The sequence below is a fragment of the Tachypleus tridentatus genome, chromosome 13 (genome assembly GCF_004210375.1).
Source record: "Tachypleus tridentatus isolate NWPU-2018 chromosome 13, ASM421037v1, whole genome shotgun sequence".
NCBI lineage: Eukaryota > Metazoa > Arthropoda > Merostomata > Xiphosura > Limulidae > Tachypleus > Tachypleus tridentatus.
Window position 1 is genome coordinate 233,912,928 of NC_134837.1, and position 23,428 is coordinate 233,936,355.

General features: G+C 32.0%; 1 protein-coding gene across 1 annotated transcript in view; it reads right to left on the reverse strand.

The window, feature by feature from the left end:
- Positions 1–3,805: 3,805 nt before the first annotated feature.
- The window catches only part of LOC143239356 (uncharacterized), a 102,198-nt gene continuing 82,575 nt past the window's right edge, over positions 3,806–23,428 (reverse strand). Inside the window, exons 4-8 of the mRNA XM_076480346.1 lie at positions 20,988–21,121; positions 16,344–16,557; positions 13,206–13,333; positions 8,898–9,129; positions 3,806–5,392 (exon numbers count right to left, since the gene is read on the reverse strand). Of these exons, the coding sequence (XP_076336461.1) occupies positions 5,316–5,392; positions 8,898–9,129; positions 13,206–13,333; positions 16,344–16,557; positions 20,988–21,121 (785 nt within the window). The 3' untranslated portion in view covers positions 3,806–5,315. The remainder of the gene's footprint in view (positions 5,393–8,897; positions 9,130–13,205; positions 13,334–16,343; positions 16,558–20,987; positions 21,122–23,428) is intronic.

Below are 23,428 nucleotides of genomic sequence, written 5' to 3' on the forward strand. Positions count from 1 at the left end.
TTGTAATACTATAGCATTACTAATTGCATTTAACTTTTAATTGTTTTGAGCGCAGCATATAAAGAATATTTTTTGTCTTTTTGTCGGTAACGGATTTATCATTTTCAATACAATAATTATAATGAAAATTAACGGCGGTTTTTGCAAATAACAAGTTGTATCTTCAAGGATTTATAATAATAATGTGTAAAATCTAATGTATTATATATTCTAACAGGTTAGAAAGTCATTTCTTGGTTTTGTTTTCAATTACTTCTGGAAAAGTAACAAAATATCTTGTCATGAAGTGTGTTTCTAATTTACGTATTGGTTTATGTTAATACTTTAGTTATTTAGCCATTTTATTCATATCAGTTTTAAACCTAAGTTTAGGGACAACATACAGTATCTTGCAAAAGTATTCAGTTTCCTGCATTATTTCCATATTTTGTCATCGTATGAGCTTTCAATCATAAATCGTTACTATGGAACTTTATAGTTAGAATCTAGAAAATCTATTCCAATCTTAAAAAAAGCTAAAAAAAGCTGATATTATGTAAGTTAGATTTTTCAAATAAAAATATTCTTAATTGCATAAGTATTCAACCCCTTTCTACAGCAACTGTAGATTAGTTCAGATGCAATAAATTAGTTTGAAAGATCACAAAATTAGTGTACTGGTTTCTGTCTGTGTGTAAGCAAAATGGTTTAACTTGACTTCGGAATAAGTGCATCTGTTCAAGTCACAACCTCTATAGTGATACGATAAACAAGCCATGAAGATCAAGGAGCTTTCCAGTAAAGTCGGGATAATGTAGTAGAGGATTACACATCAAGAGAAGGTTACAAGAAAAGTTCAAAATCACTGATTTTCTCTTTGGGTACGACGAACTCCATCATTAAGAAGTAAAATATGCTTCATACCACCCAGTTGCTACTCAGATCAAGCCACTCTTCCAAACTAAACAGTCAGGCAAGCAGAAAACTAGTTGTGGATGCCACTGTGAAAGCTACACGAGGGCTATATACGCTATACATCATCACCAACAGTCAACTCTTGGGCTACTTTTTATCAAATAATAGTGGGATTAAGCATCACACTGTAACGCCCCACGGATGAAAGGGCTACCATGTTTGGTGTGATAAGGATTCGAAATCGCGACCCTCAGATTACGAGTCGAATATCCTGACCACCTATCCATGCCGAGCATTAGGTAAATGATACTGCACATATATTGCAGACAAGACAAAAATTGAGCTTTGTGGTCTAAGTTCAAAGCGTAACGATCCACAACTAAATTGTAAAAATTGGAGCAATTTTCTTACAAAGGATGGGCAAAAATTATACCATTTTGTACAAAGCTGGTAGAGACATTTCATAAAAGACTCACAGCAGTAAATGCTGCCAAAGGTGATTCCATCAAGTAACTACTTTGGAGGCTGAATATTTATGCAATCAGCAAATTTCAATTAATATATTTTCTTTACAGGCTTTGCTGACACTCACACATCTCCACACATAACAGTGTTAAGTTTGTTCTTTCACAAACAATTTCATCAAGTCACCATAATTTTAAATATGAATTTTGTATTGAACAAAATGAAAACTATCTTAGCTCTAATAGTTTAAGCATTTGTATTATATGCTAAATGGGTGTACATAAGTAAAAACATACGAAGCGTCAGTGCTTTATATGCAAGAAATATTCAGAAATAAAATGTATTTTCTTTCTGATTCAATTATTGCAAGTAAATTGCAGCCAGCATATGATTATGTAATTAACTCTTAAAATAATAGTTATTCATATATCATATTATTTTTATTTTCATGATAGGTGGCGTGTTGAATAAGTATAAAATAACATATGCGACTTCCGACTTTGTATACTAAAATAATAAGCTTTTTTGAGCAACCAGATTCATAGCATCACGCCAGTATGTCGGCAAAGCAGAGGCATGAAATTCTTATATACAATACATCGCAGTTAGCGAGATTATTTATGCTCTAAAATAAAATCTGATTGGTCTATGTTTCTTGGTTTAATGTGATATTTTATTGACCCCCTATCAAATAAAATTTCGTTTCTTTCTTAACAACCATCGTACATCATGGCCAATATAAGTTATACTACTGACAAGATGATTGTTAGAGATTAAAACATTTACTTTTTCAACTACAAAAGAATCAATCCACATATATTTGTTGTATTTATGTTAATTCAAATAGTAGCAAGCTTACATATTCCGATTGTGTGCTAGCCGTCTTTAATTTAGCAGTGTAAGACTAGAGCTACTCTTTTACCAACGAACAGTTGGATTGATCGTACCATTATAACGCCTCCACGACTGCAAGGGCGAGCATGTTTGGTGTGACGGTGATTTGAGTGCAATAGTTTACGAGTCGAGCGCCTTAACCATTTGGCCATGTTGGGCCCCTATTCTAATTGTGAGCCAAACAGAAGTTCTGTCATATTTATCAAACTGTTATTTCGCGAACCTGGAGATTAGTTAATTTTATTTCTCACTGACAATTTCAACATTTGGCAGTAATTAAATTCTTCTCACAATAAAATAAATCTAACATAGTTTACAACTAAACCAATAAAATTTGATACACTATAGTATTATAAATAAAAATATAGTATTTGTCTGAATAAAATTTACATCAGGTATAACATTACTTCCTACGAGTTATTTTCGTTTCCAAATTACTATATTTTATGAAATCGGAATATATAAATGAATATTGTAATTTAACAACAACAAAAACATATTTGAGTATGTAATAATTTTTCTATTTAATGATTCAGCAGTGATAAGTTTTTAAACTTATATCACCTCAGTAAATTTAAAGTTAAAATATAGTATTATCAAATGCGAAGAAAGTGTACATGCCACACACTAGTATCAGTAATTACATTTGTTATGTTACTAATTTCACGCTGGCACTTTAAAAGTAGACAAAGCTAGACAAAGGGCTATTAGCACATAACCGTCCTTAATTTTGAGCTTAAAAAACTGTTTGAAATTAAACATAAAGCTATACAATGGGCTACCTGTGTTCTTCCTACCACGGATATCGACACGCAATTTCTAACTTTGTAAGTCCGCAGATATAGCGCTTTGTCACTGAGGATCTTACAAACAATAGAAATAGCGCTCACCCCGTTTTCTCTTGAGGTTAGCTTACGTGACAGAATAACATATGACTACCATTTATAACTCATTCATGTCTCCTTGCAAAAATCAAGACTTTTGTTAAGAAATCTAACATTATTATTATTATAGAGAATGTGAAACTCATTTAGAAGAAGTATAATTTTAGTTAAAAGTTTAATAAGTTTCACTTAGTAACTTAACTTAGCATAAACATTGATAGCTGATATTTATAATTTGTTTTCCAATATACTGTCTGATCAAAATAATGTGGAAATTTACAATAGATTTATTGAAGGTAACCTCTAATCTCACATCATAAATCGCCTTACATTACACCGAAACAACTTATTTCGAAAATGTATTACTTTACTGAAGTTTAAATTAGATGCCAGTATTATACATATATTTGTTTATGTTCACACTGCGTCTATATTCAGACTCAAATAAAATATTTTTTTCTTATAAAAACTGGCAAAATCAATATAAAATATTATTTTTAAAACTGATTGCAAAAGGGATGAAAAAAGTATAATAGATATTGAATTTATAAATATGATTTAATAGATTAGTTCCTTTTAGGAAAACAGAAAAGTGGAGTAAAAATGAAATAAAACAAAGTGTTCGAGATGCAAAAATACGCACAAGCTCTTTTATTTAAAGACAAAACAATACCTTACATCAATTGAACAATGTATTTTTTCCAATAATTCCAAGGGGAACAAAACGAGTAGCAAGAGAAAGCAATCAAGTTTATAGTTGATTGTTGTTGAGCAAAACGCAGCAATTCAAAGTAAACACTTGTGTTACTCGTTAGTATAATTTTAAAATAATGATGCACAACTTTGAACAAACGTTATGTATATATACATATAATACTTTCAAAATTTTGGACACTGAAATTAGATATTCCAGTAAAAATGTCATTTGTTATTTTTAAACGAAATAAGCCATTGTTTTGCAACCACGTGGTTTACACCTGAATGTTAAAGTAACAACAGCTGAAATAACTAAAATATGGATTTAAATAAGCTTTTCGTCAAACGTTATGTAAAGTACTATTTACAAGCAAGTGATAATTTTGTTTTCAAAAAATCCATTTTACAAGTCAATTGTAACCATTATTTATTTGTTTATTCCTGAACTCAAATATGAATACACTTAACTTGAACGATAAGAACTGGCTTAACAACATTTTATAACTTTTAAGCATGAATTTCACTCGCATTTTTCGTATTTTCAGGTTTTATCAGAATGATCGAACAAACATTTGAAGCAATAAAGATTAATACAAGTAAAAGGCTTGAAAATACAATTTTTTAATTTGTACCTTTTTAAAATACATTTAAATACTTTCAAGGTACTTTTATTGTTTTTAAAACTACAGTAAAGCTCTGAAAAGAAAACAGTTACATTTATATAGGTCTAATAAATATGAATTTTGAAAACAATCATAACTTATTTAATAGAAGATTACTTTATGGATCCAATAACACATCTACATACAGTGTCGGATTCACTTACCCCAGGATAGTATTACAACTTAAATAATGGACATAGACACGATAACTGGAATGACTTTGATCAAGTCTCAGTAGTAGAAATAGATAACTAAGTTAAATTTAACTTAAAGTGTCTATGTTATGTATTATACAAAATAAGAAACTTAGGGACTGTTCTCAATAAATTATTGTTGGGTAATTAACAAAAAAACCTTCATTTCAATTGGAAATCACAGTAATGGATCTTATTTTTACGGCTCAATACTTCAGCATTATACTTAGTAACGTATTACTACCAATGATGATAGACAATCATTTTTGTTTCGTCTACTTGATACCAAAAAAAAAAAAAGAGAACACTCACAAGGCACAGCTTGCATCAAAGATGTTATTGATGCACTTCGTGTGTAATGATGAGAAAATACACATATCCATTTTTTTTTATAACACTCACGTTCATAACATGTTTTCACAGATTACACAGTTTGTCTGTAATCGTCCAGGCCACCGTAAATGAATGACAACAACCATTAGATCACCAATCATTATATAAACAAGCATATTTCGAGCTAAACAGAGAAGAAGTTTACGGATGGCCTCAAATAGTGTTATGCATGCTTTGTGTAGAATACTGGGACACTCAATTCCTTTGGATTTTATGAATAATCTTTAGTAATATCACATCTGACACAAAAGCAACAACGAAGTGATCGTGATCCAGCACGATTGCCTCAAAGAGATGCTTACTGCTGCCACTGAAAGAAAAATAACATAAAAAACATTATTAATTCAGTTTATTATTTCTTTCCATTAACAGTGTTGATGCTTAAAGCGCTAGTTTGATTTTTTGGATAGTGATATTCTTTGCAATTCATTAGTTACAACGATCTAAAAAGTCAGAGAAAAAAAGAAACAACTGTGCCATTGGAAAAGTGTGCTCAGGTTTTAAATTTTTTATTTATTTTGGAGTTTTTCAAATTAATGTATTTCCAAGCTTACTATCTAAAAAGAATAAAGTTGGATTTGGAAGAAAAAAGTATATAAGTTGGATAAAATTTTAAAACGTAACGAATTTAATTAAGCGAACATTGTGGAAACTCTTGATAAAATAAGGTAATCAATGTAAGAAAAAAATGATTTAACTAAAATACATTTCATTACCTCAGAAAGTGAGTTACCGTTATACTAACATTCATTTTCGAGGTCAATGATTTACATTATTTAAATTATTATACCTATGATAGCACCTAGTTCTAAGAGGGAGAGCAATCTATAGAACACAATTTCTGAGATGACTCAAAGCTACATAAATTCAATCTAATTTGTACAAACAGTTACATTGTAAATTGAGGTAGAGCACGCAGTTTAAAAAATACATTAATTGATATTTTCTATCTTCTTATCAAATTAATTTAATTGTAATTATATTTCCGCACTAGCGGCGACTACAAGAAAAGTAGGGTTTGAAAAGTATTAGTACGTATATTAATTATATTCACTGAACGCACATAAAATAATTAATAAAATTAATAATTGTTTCCTATTATGGACTAGCACTTCTCAACACCTAGAAAGATTATCGAAAACTTCTTTGACTCCTTAAAACCAGCTATGAAATAACATAACGCGAAGTCATATGATAAAATAAATATGTGAATAATTGTAACCGAATTTTATTCCATTACACCAGCACGAGTGCGCGAGTTCACATAAATGGTGAGATATGGTGAGATAAAGTATCCTTTATCGCAAATGATATAAAACTATTTGTGTTCAGAAATTGATAAACTCCAGTGAAATTTATATTCAAGATAAAACCATACTTTGTCTCATTATTTAACATTATTGACCATCTAGTGAGGAATATCGAGCATTGTGTTAATGTTTAAACGCCAACTTGTGCTCTGTAGATAACGTAGTTGACCATCGGCTCCATCATATTAAAATCAAGTTTAAAGGGATAAAAACAGTATTCATTGGTTAAAGTAGTTGTGTATCCATCCTCAATATACTTACATTATACAATATACTTACGGATCATCATATACTAGTTCACACTACATTTGTTCATTTTTGTTTTAGTTTTGTCCGCGAATTACTCCCACAGCTTAGGATTATAGTTGTTGGAATCTTAGTAATCTGGAAATGTTTGTACTTATACAGCGTGGCCCTCATCCTGTTAAAACGAAGGTGGGATAAAACGTCTTATGAAGGTCACCCAGACATAATGAGAGTCTAGAGTAGGTTTGACTGGAACCTGTCATTGTATTTTGATTGTCTGGAGCCAATCGATATCCCAGCGTGCCATTTTTGAAATTGTGTTCAGACACCTTCTCAAAAGTTAGCCGAATCAAAAGCAGCACATGTGCCCAGAAACCCATGGGTTTATTTTCGGATACAGATCTTCTTTGGGATAGCGAAAGATGTAGTTATAGATCATGGAGAAGTCTGATCGTGGAATGTGAGCCTATGTGAACCGTGTGGAGACCTTTGAACCCCAAACTAAGTGCGGATAGTTTATGTCAATACTCAAAATGTAATTCAGTTTTTACTCTTTTCGTGAAGTTAAATCATCGTATAAATAGCAATAGAAGAAATGTTTGTTAGTTCTCGTGAGTTCTCTCTCTCAAAGAATGTTTAGGATTGCTTTCACAAAATATTTACCTGGTGTCGAGTTTGTAAGAATTTCGCGCAAAGCTACATGAGGGCTATCTGCGATAGCCATTCCTAATTTTGCAGTGTAAGACTTTAGGGAAGACAGCTAGTCATCATCACCCACCGCCAATTGTTAGACTACTCTTTTACCAAAGAATAATGGGATTGATCGTCACATTATAGCACCTCCACGGCTAAAAGGGCAAGTATGTTTAGTGTGATGGGAATTCGAATCCGCGACCCTCTGTTTACGAGTCGTGTGTCTTAACCACCTGGGCATGCTGGGCCCATGCTAAAGCACTTAAAAATAATATATTCCAGTAACACTTCATTGGAGTTTGTTTAAAACGTTATTTTTTGCATTTTTTAATTTTCATTCTTGGTTTTCTTTGAACCAGTTTAAGGTGTTGATAAAGATATTTTTGCTTATTATTAGTGACTTGTGTTTCTTCCTTTCTTTGAAGTCACTGTAGTAAAGTTTGGATGCACACGCACAATATTTCAAATTTCCTGTTTTGTAAATCAACTCACCTGGATAACAATGATACAAATTAGGAATACCGTAAAATGTATAGTAATTAAACTAGCTGGGAATCCAGTCTTACAATGAAGTTAAAATACGGTATTCACAATCAAATACGAAACATATGAAGAATATTAACATGTGAACTGAAATCATATTTATATTTCTTATAAAGAAATTAAAATATGGTTATTAAAACAAATTTTCAAATATTTTCAGGGATATTTTTTAAGTATTTGCTCTCATAAAAGATGCCTCCAAGTGGTACAGCAATATGTCCGCATAACTATACCACTAGAAACTGGGTTTCCATACCCGTGGTGGCTAGAACACAGATAGCTCTTTGTATAGCTTTGTGCTTAATAACAAACAATAACACCCTAAAAGATGTAAAACAACATAATTGCATCAAACAACACCTCGTGCTGTGTAAGTAAATTCAGAGGTTAAAGAGTAAAATTTTTTGGAAATGTCAAGATTATTAAGACCTAACTATACAATACTGTTTTTGGTTTATTTTAAATTCATTTTATTAACTAAATTTTATTTTGAAGATAAAATTAGTCATTAATTATCTCATGTAAATCTCCAAGTCTGCTTTTGAGAAAGATCCCAGAATTACAAGAAAAAGTAATCAGATTTTATTTATTTCTATTTTCCACCTTCATTTGCATTCACTTTTCCAAATGAACATAAACAGAATGAAGAAAATCGTGTAACTTCCTACACCCTGACACTACAGTGAACCTGTTAATCCTTTTTATGTCGAACTGTTTTCCCTTAAACATATAATTCAGTAAAGATAGTTTGAATATGTGGCTCATTATTCATTGATCTATCAAATAATTGAGAGCAAAAATGGCAGTATCAAGGTTTTGTGATTGGCACTTAAAATCCTTTGCTCATCTATTGAGACGATATATATATGATTACTAAACAGAAAATTAAACTATTATAACAGAATTGTCGTAGGTTATAACACTATTGTTATTTGTTTGGTTACATAACGCATGAATGGTATTATACTTTTCAAAGTTTGCAATTTTACATTACCGAAATACTGAATATGAGTATATTTTTACCTGTACTTCCATTTTCAGATACATGCAGTCCTGAAATCTGTTGATTTCCGCCTACTAAAACTTCTTCGCTGCTACTGTGTATCACTTTAGTTAGTGTAGCAGTACACTTCAGTCTCATTTCTCCTTTGTGAAAGTGATGCCCTCTAACGACAAACTTCAATCCTAGAAGCGAAGCTTTTAGCCCATTAGGGTACGTTTGGAGTTCATATGGTACAATGAAGTCTGCATTAGCCTGTCATTCACAAAAATAGGCTTAAAACTGTGATTACATTTTGAAAAAATAATAAAATGCCACTTTTCCCATATTTGTAATTAGAAATGCACAACAACATCCTTTGCTAATCGTTTGAAATATATTTTGAAGTGAAGAATTTATTTGTATTGTAGGTTCGCCTAATGTTATTAAAACAAACTGTCTAAGTTGGTTGATCCTACTTTTAAAATAGTTAACTAGAGAAAAAGTACCTATCACGAATTGTTGGACTATTATATTCCAATAACGTGGATTGCTTATCACATTTATTAGCACCCACGACTCCAAGGCACTTTTCTGTAGGTATGGGCTATAAACTAGATCCAGAATCTGGACCATGCTCGATCACAAATTAAGAAGATATACATTCAAAAATATTACATACTAGAACACTGAGAACAAAGGAGAAAAATAATATGAAAAAAGTGAGAGAACATTTTATTATTCAATAAAAATAAATATAGAAGTAACAGTCAAAATTACAAGACATGTTTTGAAACAGTTAAATGCTCATAAATGGACGTTTCGTCAAATATATATTGAACAAATTTCTTAAATACAGCAAAAGAAAGAATGAAACACTAAGGCAAGTTTGTAAAAATAAAATAGTATATTCTGCAAGAGAAATTACGATATTTACATAAATATATAACTAATTACATTGTCAACACATTTTTCTTTCAATTTATATGAGGAAACATAACGTTAAAACACTATTAAGAATAGTAATTTTTTGTTTAATATTTTATTATATTCATATAGTTAGACTGCTGAATAAGAAACGCGTAAAAGTGCGTACAGTTACATTTTTTTTCATGCAGTGACTTTTCTTTTAAACAGGTTTACAGTTAGGATGATTAAGCTATGTTTAATGCTAAGAGGTTGTTATAAATTTAATCGTATATATTTTTCGTAAATCGTAAATATATTGTTCGGAAAAACAAATGCTCTTGTTGCACAAGATATCACAAAAATTTATAAAATTCTACTGTTTAAAGGTGCTATCGGGTAAAAACGAATTTGAATGTATTTAACGTTTATTTAATTTTATGCAAGTAAAGTAGGAATTATGAGGTGATAGGAGTCCATGTACGGTATTAGGGAATACTTGCTAAAATAATATTATTTTTATGCTTGTAATGCAGTAGTGTCCTTGTGCCACGTTCTCTACATCGACAACATTCAAATGGGTAGAGGATCATTAGCGCTTGTTGTTTGTCTTGGTGTGTAAAAGTCTACTCAGAGTAACATATGAGGGAATTTTTCATTTTTCTAGACAAAAAAGAAACAAACTTACATTAAGAGGAATTATCTGCAAAATTCTCCGAACTTTATGAACCTTTTGATTGTTTAAATTTGTGCTTCAGGTTACATTAATTACTTCACGCGCCATAAGGCACGTGCTATGGTATGCTTTTGGCACGTTAAAGTAGAATTGAAAGCGGTGAGTAGGAAGCAAGAAAGGCAATATTTCAAGCGAGGATTTGAAAAAGGATGCTCTTTACGAGGAGGGTGGTAGTAGCAAATATAACAATTGTAACAAAAAAGATATAGAAAAGGCTGCCAGCGAGGTTTCACTTGAAATATTTATGGTCATCTTCTCTTTCATCACAGACTTTTAGTATATTATGCTTTACAATCAAAGTTATGCACTGAATAACATGTCTCTGTGTGAATTCTTAGAGCTCTATGGCAAGAATCTATTGTCACAAAAGAGACAGTTCGTGCTAGAGTCAAAGACTGAGTGTTAAAATCCTGATGAAGGTTCCCTGATAAGCCCCTCAAGTACAGTACATTTCAATTCTCTTGGAAGGCATAACATATGTGTACAGCTCAAGACACTGAATTATAAAATGTTATGCTCGATTTGGATCTCTCTAGCACTTCTAACTAAAGGATGTATTTCCATTCAGTGTTTGATGCAATAAGTGGAACACTTTTCTGCATAAGGTGTTTCTGTCATTTTAAAGTATTAAACAAGACGGAGAGTAAACTAATTATATTATGTATTAAGGCTGATACATCAGATGGTACCCCATTCAACATTATAATATTGCTTATTATGAAGCCTTTGCGCAGAAACCAACTTTCTGTCTAATTTTCTCTTCTTAGTCCAACGTTAGTGAAGACGTGTCATTGGATCAGAGAACAGGTGGCTTTTTAAAGAACGGGTTTCAATGTTTTCATCTCTCTAGAATTAGAAATTTATTTGAGTGGATATCAGTCAGAATTGTGAGTAGGAAGAAACTGAAAAACTCATTTCAGTGATATATAAAACCTTATTATTAAGTATTATTTTCAAGACTTTGCAATCTAACTAGTAAGTTTCAATTCAATTTCATTTTCTATTCAGAATAATTAATCACAACATTTTGTGAAAAATCATCAGTATTGTATAATCTGTCGACACTGGAAACAATATTTAGTTAATAGGATTTCAAAACTGCACGAAGATTTACGAAGCTCATATGACTTGAAAGTGAAATGATCAGAGCATCAATACTAATTTAATGCTTCTTCGAACATCTTGGGCTTAAACCAATTTTTAGGCCTTACCTCCTTATTACAGCACATGTAACCACGTCCAGTCATGTTCCAGTGACGATCGTATATTTTGAAAACAACCCTGCAGTGTAGGCTACATTACAAAAGACTCCTTTACAAGATTGTAATGTCCAAATCACGTTCCTCCTGTCTGGTAATTTCCATAATCTATCTATTACAGAAATACAGCTGTTTCCCAACACATGTTTCAGCAGTTCAATCACACAGAAATCAGTAGATGTTACATTCAGTGACTTGACCAATATGCTCTCGTATAGAATAGTTTTAATAAACGTTTCATTTTCAAGCTACTTCAGGTATTGGATAATAAAACATGTATGTTGTGGTACACACTTGGGTACACGTAAATTCTGTCGTCGTTTCAGACAGATTAGCTACTTTATTGTGTTGTATACTTCTGTTGGTTCAATGAACAGTCTTTGGTACCGATTTTTATTTTTACAGAATTCTACCCGGATCAGGTATGTCTAATTTAAGATATTTTGCTGTATGGTTCCTTTCCCAACGTGACCTACAATGGCACTAGGCACAAGAGATATCCCTGTCTCTCATACTCTAAATCTCTAGTACGATCACATCTTTATAATTTGAGTGTATGAATATTAAGAATCAGAAAAGAATGTTGAATATCTTTCCAAAGAAAATGAGTTTCAGGTGTCATCACACTAATTCCGAAATGCAAAAAGGTATCAAAAAGTAGTTCTGATATATGCCAATACAACGCAGTTTTATATTATTTGTGGTTACCAAGTAACTTTTTGTTTTGTATGTTTAAAATTGGTTTAATATAATGTACCCAATCTTCTGTACCATATACTCAGTATGGGTGTATGTATATAGTATATTACGCTCTATTGTAACAAAAAGTAGCTCCATTTTGCCTTTGTCGATAAATAATCATCGCGCATGTGACATCTTGTCTCTCTCAACGTTTACTTCACACATTTTACCCAAAGTTGAGCTTAGTCAGTTTGGAACTGTTCGTTCTTCTTAAACTTGATAATAATAAGTTAATTGGAAATCTTCAATGATTCAATACGTATATGCGAATACTATTGCATTTTCTTAGGTAATTCAATTTCATATTAAATATTTCTATGCTCACGTAATGTTACATAAGTAAATAAAATATTGCATGCAGTATTTATGTAAACAAACAGCAATGATGGAGCTATCACTGATAGACGTAGTGTGATTGAATTATCACATAATATTAGCTCTGTATCACAGTGTATACCAAAGACATATGATGTGATACTTCCGTAAATTAATGCGAAGAGATAGATAAACCATGTAATAACAGTTATGCAATACATATAATAATTTATTTCTAGAGTTGAAATATAATGTTATAAAATTCATAGCGTTAAACTTAATGTTACGAAGTGGGTTAAAGTAAAGTAAGAAATTCGTAGATGAAAATATGCTTTTTTACTTCTTATAGAATTATTTGCAATAATTATCAAGTAAAGTTTTAAAAAATCAAATGCCTTTTTATCGTTGATGATCCAGGAAAGCTTTGCGGGTTTCTGGGATTTTCTGGAGGTACAGTTGACGTCAACTTCATCTCCAACTTGATATTTAGTTAAGCCACCTTCTATGCGCGGTCCATCGATTGCTATACGTCAGAGGGGATAACGTAAACAAAAACAAACAAATATTATACAGTAAAAACACATACATTTGCTCTTTCATTGAATGCTTTCATATACTTATATTGTCCGTAAAAATTTCAAGGTTTACAATACCATTTTAATACCAATATATCTTTACACCTAAAGAAGGTTACACTGTTAAAAATACACATTTTTAGCGTGATTAAAGATTTCAATTCACTGCAACCAACAAAAATGACGTTAATATTTTTTTCGTTATAAATGCTCTATTGTGAGAGCGCTTGGTTTTCACAAATTACCTGTGTTAGAACAATATTTCAACACTTACACTGTGCCGCTTTCTAATTAAAATTTTGATGATTGTTCCAAATATGTTTTATTTCTGTGTGAACCTGAGACTAATTGACGAATAATACACTAGGACTTTTGACGTAGGTTCAAACTGTCAAAATTGTTCAAGTATTTGTAGCTTGACAAAACCTGATACTCATCCTGGTGTTGATAGGTCTGTAATAAGAAAATTGTGGTCACTCTATCATAGATCTGGTTCTTTCCGGTAGATATTTTGAAGAATATCGTATTATGAATTCCCAGTTAAATGTTCATGGTCTCTGTATGTACTATAATACAGGAAACTGCTGTGATTATCAAGACGAAACAGTAAGAACCACGCTTCACGAATTCGGCTTTACACCTTGAAAACCTACTTCAACTCTACAACTGATCATAAAACTTCTTAGGATATTTGCCAGGATCACCAAAATTGTAAGCAATATCCGCTCCTTTTGCAGGTGAACAACATTCTCTTTTATCTGTGTGCACATGAGGGTACGTAGCAATCTTGCAAGCACCACATCAAAAACGACAGAAATTAGTCAGTTGGTAATACGTTCCTATAGAATACTTAGGCTTACGTTTAGACCGTCACATTATAACGCCCCCACGGCTGAAATGGCGAGCATGTTTGACGCGACGGGGATGCGAACCCGCGACCCTCAGATTACGAGTCGCACGCCTTAACACGCTTGGTCAATCCCACTATTCGTTGGTAAAAAAGTAGCCCAAGAGTTGGCGGTGGGTGGTGATGATTAGCTGCCTTCCCTCTAGTCTTACACTGCTAAATTAGGGACGGTTAGCACAGATAGCCCTCGAGTAGCTTTGTGCGAAATTCAAAAACAAACAAACAAAACAAAACAATTGTCTGGACCTTATTTTTAATATATTCGTTTATGGTATGGATGGTGCATGGTTGAAGAAGGCATCAGTACAAATGGACAGGTAGACCACATGTCTACGCAATGGTAAAATGTGATCCATAGATGCACAGACTAAATTAACTTTTCATTTTGCCAAATGTTCAGAGAAAGTAATTTAGATGGACGATATCCGCATAACTTTACATAAGCTGTAAAAATCGACACATTTTAATCGACTTATTAATTAACAGAATTCATTGAGTAAATGGTGATCCAAAGACATACTACAATTTCATGTGCGTTGTCCAGCTGCTTAGTAGAAAATTTAAAAATGAATCATGCCCCTTCAAAAGTTTGTAATTAGCTTAACTATAAAACACGTTATTTATATTTATTTTGTTGAAATAGTTTCTAAAATTCTACAATAAAGTTGAAAAATATTCTTGCACAACGTTCTTTTTACTTATTTTAATAAATGATGTTTGATCAGCTTTAGCTAAATGTGTAAGTTGTTAATCAGAGACACAAGGTGTGATGTTTAAAATTACTTTAAATTGAAGTAAAGTTTCAGTACATAATAAACAATGGGCAAAATCTAGTTATGTCTGAAGGGTCAGTGCAAAACAGAATATTACTGTGATGTTCTTATCCTTAAATTACAACAAGGAAACCACTTCTGAGCAAAGTACGTGGTATTTATGTACTGTGTGTTTATTCCTTGTGCCGTGATTCCGATTTTAAAAGCTTATGAAGTTTTAGTCATTTGAAAAGCATTGTGTTTATTATCGAGTCTACGAGTCGGTGAAATATGTTTCGTGATATGTTTCATGATATGTTTCGTGATATGTTTCATTATATGTTTCGTGATATGTTTCACGAGTTGTTTTTTTTCCTAAAGCTTTCCCGTACTCCATTTTCTATTTGTGAATAAAGAGTTAAAGTCTTCCCTATATCTGAAATATGAACTGTCATTCAACATGTCCAAATTGGTAATAGTTTCCAGATTTGCAAAAGAGTAAAACCTATATAACAACCTAAAATAAAAAAAGAAACAACTTAGTAACCGCATACATTGAGAAATACAAGATCTGGTGACTCAACTCTACAAAGCCGTCTACTCCGTGGTTTTTGCCAGTTCTTTCGATAGAGATGGAAAGGAAGGATTACCAAAGCTTACTTGTCATAGTAAAATGGCTAAGTGGTGCAGTACCTGCCTAAAGACGAATACTTCTGTTATTTATAAGAACACAGTTCAGCCAGTTCTGTAAACTCCACTTCTTCGACGCAGAACACTATTTAAAGGTGAGCTAGTTATACCGTAAAGTCTTCCTTTTTTTTAATCAATAGATCGATTCATTTATTATAGTAGAATTATTGTTCTATTTTCAATACCAGAAACTCTTAATCCCAATAATTCGATCTTTTTGATTCACAAACTTCGTGTTAAAACCACTCGATGAATACTTAACTTTGTACTTAATTAGTTTTATGCATATTGTTCGTTCATACACGCCATTATCTCCCTTAATATAATATTAACTTGTGTTATGAGACTTAAATACAACTTCGAAACACGGAAATATAACCGATGAATTATTCTTGCCAACAACAGTGGAGTTAGCGCTTTTCCTCAAAAGATAGCATTATAAAGATAATCATCATAAGATGTAATATCATTCATATATATAAAGCCTAAAAGAATAAATTAGTACCATGCATGCTACATATTCTTCAAAACCATATATAAATATAAGTACAGTTAAAAACACCATACATACAAATAATGTTATTGTTACAATAAACAATATCAACTCACCTGTATACAATCCAGATGCCCTGACAGTATTGCCAACAATAATTTCTTCACTTGTCATGGAGTACGCTTGTGAGATATCGGCTAAACAGCGTAACTTCAACATACCATTCACTAAATGTGAAGCCTTTACGACAAAATGTAGTCCCAACTGACTGCTAAGAAGTCCATCTCTATATCGAACGATGGGAGCAAACCATAAAAATTCGGGAGGAACCTGAAGTTAAAAAGAACGCTTTAATTCTTATTCTCACACGTACTGTGTTCCTCAGGCTAGCCTTGGATATAAAACCAACCTGTAAACAGCTCTTCAGAATTTTTCTTTACGACTTATTGAACTTAAAACGTCTGATACAACGGTAAGTCTACGAATTTACAACGCTAAAATCAAGGGTACGATTCTCCTCGGTGAACTCAGCAGATAGCCCGATGTGGCTTTGCTATAAGAAAACACAGACACAGAAGTAAAACGCCACACTAGAGGCTGGATATATATATATTTATCTTCTTCAATGTGGAATACAGTTTGAATAAAAGTAGATACGAATTACAGTATTGTATTTTAAGATTTTGAAAGCACTAATTCGAGTGACTTTCCAAAAATGATTAGGTACTGTGTGATGATAACAATCATCTTGTTTGTCAATTGATACACATCAGCAGACGTTTCTAAATAAAACTTCTTACACTTCGAACTTTATGCTTCTTCTTAAACGTAGTGTTATATTGATCTACCATAAAAATATGAGCAAAAGTCGACTCAAAATTCTATTAATATTAAAATTTAGCCATGAAGGATATGAGTTCGAGTATTTTTACTGTGATCACACACGCACAGTACAGAGTAAATTCAGTAGCATATTCAGTACTTTTTCAGATCAAGTACTTTTTAACCTCAACGTATAATTATGCTGCCATCCCGAAACCCAACTCATGAACGAATCATCGTGATAAAAATTTCGTAAGAATGAAGATTAATGATATAGAAATGTATTTCTGCTGTTAGAGTTATTATCTGGAAAGTAAAGAGAAAAAATATGCTAAATTATTAATATATACACTAATGTATTATGGGTTATATAATTTACTAAAATTTGTTTTTTCAATTACAATCCATTAAAATTCGGGTTCCATCAGACGTCCGTGCGTAATATTACATATCACTTTACTATCCTATTATATTTCTTTTTCTTCAACGCTACTATGGTGATGTACGAATCTCTATTGATAAATAAAACAATAATATGTTTAACACTGAACTATGCAAACAGTTTCAAATAAATATGTCAAGCATGTGTAACTGAGAAATATTTTATTTTGTGAAACTACAATAATGTTTATAGTAAATTTATTCGTTCACATTACAGCAGATGTTTGTTTTTATATTGAATGTTTTCACCACACTAAACTATGTGTTGAAAATTCATCTTAGATCAATTCTTACCTTAAACAATTTTATAATAGACATGCTGAGAGTTTAAATAACCTACTTCTTCTGTAAAGGGTTTACCTTATATAATTTTCATTGATAAAGGGTTTGTATTGCATACATTTTGATATGGAAAATTTACACTACGTTAAGTGTTTGTTTTTATGAAAGTTCACGCAATATATTTTTTTACTGTGAAACATCTAAACAATGTTAATTTCTGTATGAAATGTTCGTTATACATCATTTATATTTGAAACGACCACACTACATCATGGCCCGGCATGGCCAGGTGAATAAGGCACTCGATACGTAATCTGAGGGTCGTAGGTTCTATTCACCATCACATCAAACATGCTCGCCCTTTCAGCAGCGGGGGCGTTACAATGTGATGACCAATCCCACTATTCTTTGGTAAAAAAGTAGTCCAAGAGTTGACTAACTGTCTTACACTGCTAAACCAGGGACGGTTAGCGCAGATAGCCCTCGAGTAGCTTTGCGCGAAATTAAAAACAAACCAAACCACCACATCACACGAGTGTCGGTATGAAAAGCTTAAAAACACTATTTTACACATTGAACATATACTATAGATCAATTATTCTGGAAAATTTACAATAATTAATTTAATTAGCTGATGGTGCTCGCTAAGGAAGCAAATACTGTGTAAAGTATAATGTCAGATAATGTTCCATTTAGGATTGATTACCTCATTAATTGCTAAATGCACATCCTGCTTTGTAGAATATAATAATTCACTCATTTAACTGAAGTACTTGTGTTCTTAAATTTAAAGTCATATATTAATAAAAAATGGAAATGTTCCCTATTTCAGGGGCTTGTTTACCCCCTTCTATATGTAAAAAAAATGTAAAATATCAAAACACAGTTTCCAGTTGTCGTAGCAAAACACACTGTAATCGATCTAGCCAATTCTGGGCGACATATGCTAACAAACGCACTCACACACATATTTAATGGATCAACTTTATAATAAGAAACATTGGTCCATATATTACACCGTCACTGGGTCACGACCGACAACTAAACCCTGAATTTTGGCCTTTAACACTCTTTTATGATGATCTATCTCAGTAAAATTTTAATACATCGACCTTACATGTATTTAGTGTCTGTGTAATAAACTAGCTACAGATAAAGTTGCATTTCTTTGGAGAAGCAAAATTTTTCGTGTCCGTGGGCAAAAGTTTGCTTGTTTGTAATATGAATTTCACGCAAAGCTACACGAGGTCTTTCTAGTATAAGACTAGAGGAAAGCCAGCTAGTCGTCATCACCGAACACCAACTCTTGGGCTACTCTTTTACAAACGAATAGTGGGATTTACCGTCACTTTATAACGCCCACGCGGCTGAAAAGGCATGTTTACTGTGACGAGGATTTGAACCCGCGACTGTGTGGCGTTTATATAACACTAACTAACATATGAAACGTTTACACTACATAAATATGATACATTTACAATGCATTAAGTACTGTAGAATATATTTTATGTATGAACGCTTATTCTACAAAACTTTATGTACGGAATGTTTGGGTACAGTTATTTGGTTTTTAATTAATGACAACATTTACGTATACATTATATTGATCTGTATATGGAAGTTTACATTACCTTTATTATGAATGTTTACAAGATAATTTTGTATGGCAAAATTACAAAACATTAATTATTATGTGTAACATTTGAATACATCACGTCTGGTAACGAATGTTTACATTACATTAGTTTTACGTAGAATGTCTGCAGCTCAATATTTTTTCAACAAAAATTTATAATACATTTGCTTTTGCATTGAATTTTTTTCTCGTACTATATTTTGTATGAATCTCTTAGCTCCTCGTTAATACAGTGGTAAGTCTACGGATTTACAACGCTACAATCAGGGGTTCGATTTCCCTCGGTGGGCTTAGCAGATAGCCCTATGTGGCTTTGCTATAATAAAACACAGACATACCTCTTAAAAATATTTATTTATGAACGATTCATATATACTTTAAAAGTTTATCAGCAGAACGTTTACACTTCAGAAATTTACATAAGCAAAATATATGGTAACAGAATGTGCTATGTAAAAAGAGTTTACATAAAACTAGTTTAGTTATGTAATGTATTAATATGTAAATATTATAATATTCTTAATGAAGAAGGAAGCGTTTACAATACACACTTTTCTGCACAGAACATTTACGCTATACAGATTCATAAGGAGATTTAAATTATCTTACACCAGTTTATTCACAGAATGTTTACAATATTTAACGTTAAGCCTACAATATTTACATAAAAAAACTTATGCACGAAATGTTTATACCATATAAATTTATTTATTTGACGCGTAAAATACAATAAATTATGTATGGAACGGTTACACTACTCGTGTTTATGAAGGAATGTTTACATTAAATAAATATTGGTATAGAACTTTTACAATATAAGAGTTTATGAAAATGTAATTACACAATATTGGTATTCTATAAAATTTTTAACCTAAATTTGCAAGCAGTAATTTACACAAGTATGTATGAAACATTTCAGCCACGTGGGCACAGATGTTGATCATTTATGGTACAGAGCTCCATCTAAATGATGTAAAGCTTACTAGTAATCCTCAACAGATTACACTCACTTTTAATAAGTTTAAACTTTATTGTTTTCTAGAGTTTGAGCAAGTGTTGGTGTTAACGTGGTAACTATTAAAATGTAGACATTTTGCAAAATCGTGGAGAAATGTGAAACATTTGTAATGAGTGTTAGAGTAAATGCCAAATGCTTTATTTTTTTATAATCAGGATTCAATGACATACTATAATATCTGAGACGGTTTGGCAACCATCAGTGAAAGCGAGCTCAGTGTATGTAAAACAGAAGCAGCAGAGTAAAGCCATAGAGCATATAATAAATAAAATATTAAGACTAGTCTGTTTTTTCAGTACACTCAATATCAAAGGAACATTGAATATACTGCTATTTCTAAAGCCCTTTGAGAACATATTTCTATTTTATTTCCAAATTTACAGTTATGAATTTAGATTTTCTTGCTTAATTATATTTGCAACATAAGCAATAACAATAAAAATTCTCATAATTTAAAATTCATGTTCTTTATATGAGGATTTCTGTTCGTATACTTTCAGGGATCTGATACACTTACAACAAATTCTAATTGTTGCAGCTGATAGTCAATGACACACTTACCTCATCTTCGTGAATGAACCACTTGAAAGTTGCAGCTGGTTTAGATGGAGCTGCATGGCAGCTGACATTGACTTCGTCTCCAATGTGGTACTGAAACTTGGTTCCAATGATCGTAGGTCCTCCTTTTGGTAGAACTGAAAGAAAATGTAACGGTACTAATTATTTTATTCGTATTTCACATTTTTCTACATAATTAAGAAACAGAGGTAGGTATAATAGGCTAGGATAAGCTCTCAGATATTATAGTTGTTTAGCCCGAGGGGTCTGAAAAACAACTAAGTGTTAGTATATATGCTACGAAGATTTCTTTGAATTACCAAAAAAGAATTTGCTAATTTTGTCACTTATTGATAATAGCATTAATAATATTCTGTGTTATTCACAAAATGAATATTTCCTTTTTTTTAAATAAAGATTTCACTAGAAAGTTCCGAATATCTTAAGTTTGATAAAATAAAGAAGAAATTTAACAGAAAACTGGAAGAAAGATTTGTATATGCTAATGTTGTGGCGTACTGCTGCAGATACCATAGCGCAACGTGGGATATGTTTAACTCCAATATATTGGATTCATGACAAATCCCGACCAGTCGAAAGTACAATGTACTGATTTATGACTCATATGTATATGTAACAGCTTTGCTGGAGAAGATATTCGTATATGGAGTTTTTAAAACGATGTACAAAAAATATTTCAAAAATGAGGCCTTTTAAATGTTCTTCATGCATTGTTTTGTTTTCTATTTTGTGTATTTTGCACAAATCTACACCAGGGTTATCTGCGCTAGTCGTCTCTAATTGGATTACTCACGAATAGTGGGATTGACCGTGACTAATAACGCCCCACGGCCAAACAGGTGAGCATGTTTTGGTGTGATTGGGATTAGAGTCCGCGACTCTCTGATAACGACTCAAGCTCCCTAACCACCTGGCAATATGACGGGCCCTGTTCTCCACAGAAGCAGAGAAACTCGCACAACAAATCATTTAGAAAATTAACTATCCTTTTCTGAGACCACACATCCCTAGTCATTTCGGAGTTATACGCGCAATTTACAAAGTGAAGTCAATGCTTTCGAAACTTTTTGCAATACAAGCAACAATTGAAATAGACATATGTTTTACTGGCACCGTTATCAATATAATAATCGAATATATCAAACTTACGATGGCTTACATGACAAAAGTTTACAAATTTCAGTCTTATTTCAGAATCATCGTTTTCTTTTTCATGAGATGACGCAAGACACTGAAATCACAGCAATTCCACTGTGATAAGTAAACCTTATGGACCTTTTATAAGGCTTGTGACAATGAAATTTGATTTATCAAGATATAATGTGTAATTATGACTATGAAACTATGCTTTATCGTCGATGATGAGAAGTAACATGAGATACAACACAGAAATTAAAGCGCTGTTTTTATAAAGCGCTATCAGCCCCAATATAATTTGGAATATAATTTATTTGCCATTTTACAACCCCTTATGTTTGTTTGTTTTTGAATTTTCGCGCAAAGCTACTCGAGGGCTATCCGCGCTAGCCGTCCCTAATTTAGCAGTGTAAGACAAGAAGGAAGGCAGCTAATCATCACCACTCACCGCCAACTCTTGAGTTACTCCTTTACCAACGAATAGTGGGATTTACTGTCACATTATAACGCCCCTACGGCTGAAAGGGTGAGCATGTTTGGTGCGGCTGGGATTCGAACCTGCGACCCTCAGATTACGTATCGAGTGCCTTTACCCACCTGGTCATATCGGGCCCAACCTCTTATGTATAGAGCATTTTCGCCACACAGTTTCTGTCCATAGATTATTTTGTGTCTCTTATTTTCTTCACTTTTCTTTTTGCTCTTAAAATATTCAAGAAGGAAGTCATTTATGCATTCTGCACAATAATTTATTTATAACAGTGATAAAAGTATAACTTTTTTTAGTTTACTTACTGATATAATTTTAGAGACAGACCGCCCTCTAACATTAGTCTTACTTCACAATGCAGAAGGATTATATAATATATATTCAATATTGATGACTTTTAAGAGATATTTATCATTCAATAAGAATTTGTATAGTGTACCTGACCAACTCTACTATAGTTTTCCTCATTTGATTTTTTAATTTAAGTTACATATTATCTTAAAAGATTAATTTGTAGTCCATAATAATAAGAGGACAATTAACTTATAAAAATTGTCAAAAAGTTTAAAACCGTTGAAAACAAGTAAGTTACTATATATATATATATGTAGTTAAATAAATACTTATGCTTTATTCAGACGCCTTCTCCAGTAATAATATGGATAAGAAAGTGTCATTATAGTGTTTGATTTTCAAAGAAAGCAATACTGAGTGACGATTTATCGTACTAACAAAAAAAATAATTTCTCCAACAACTATATTGCTTTTCTAAAATTGACATAACTGCCTTATAAGG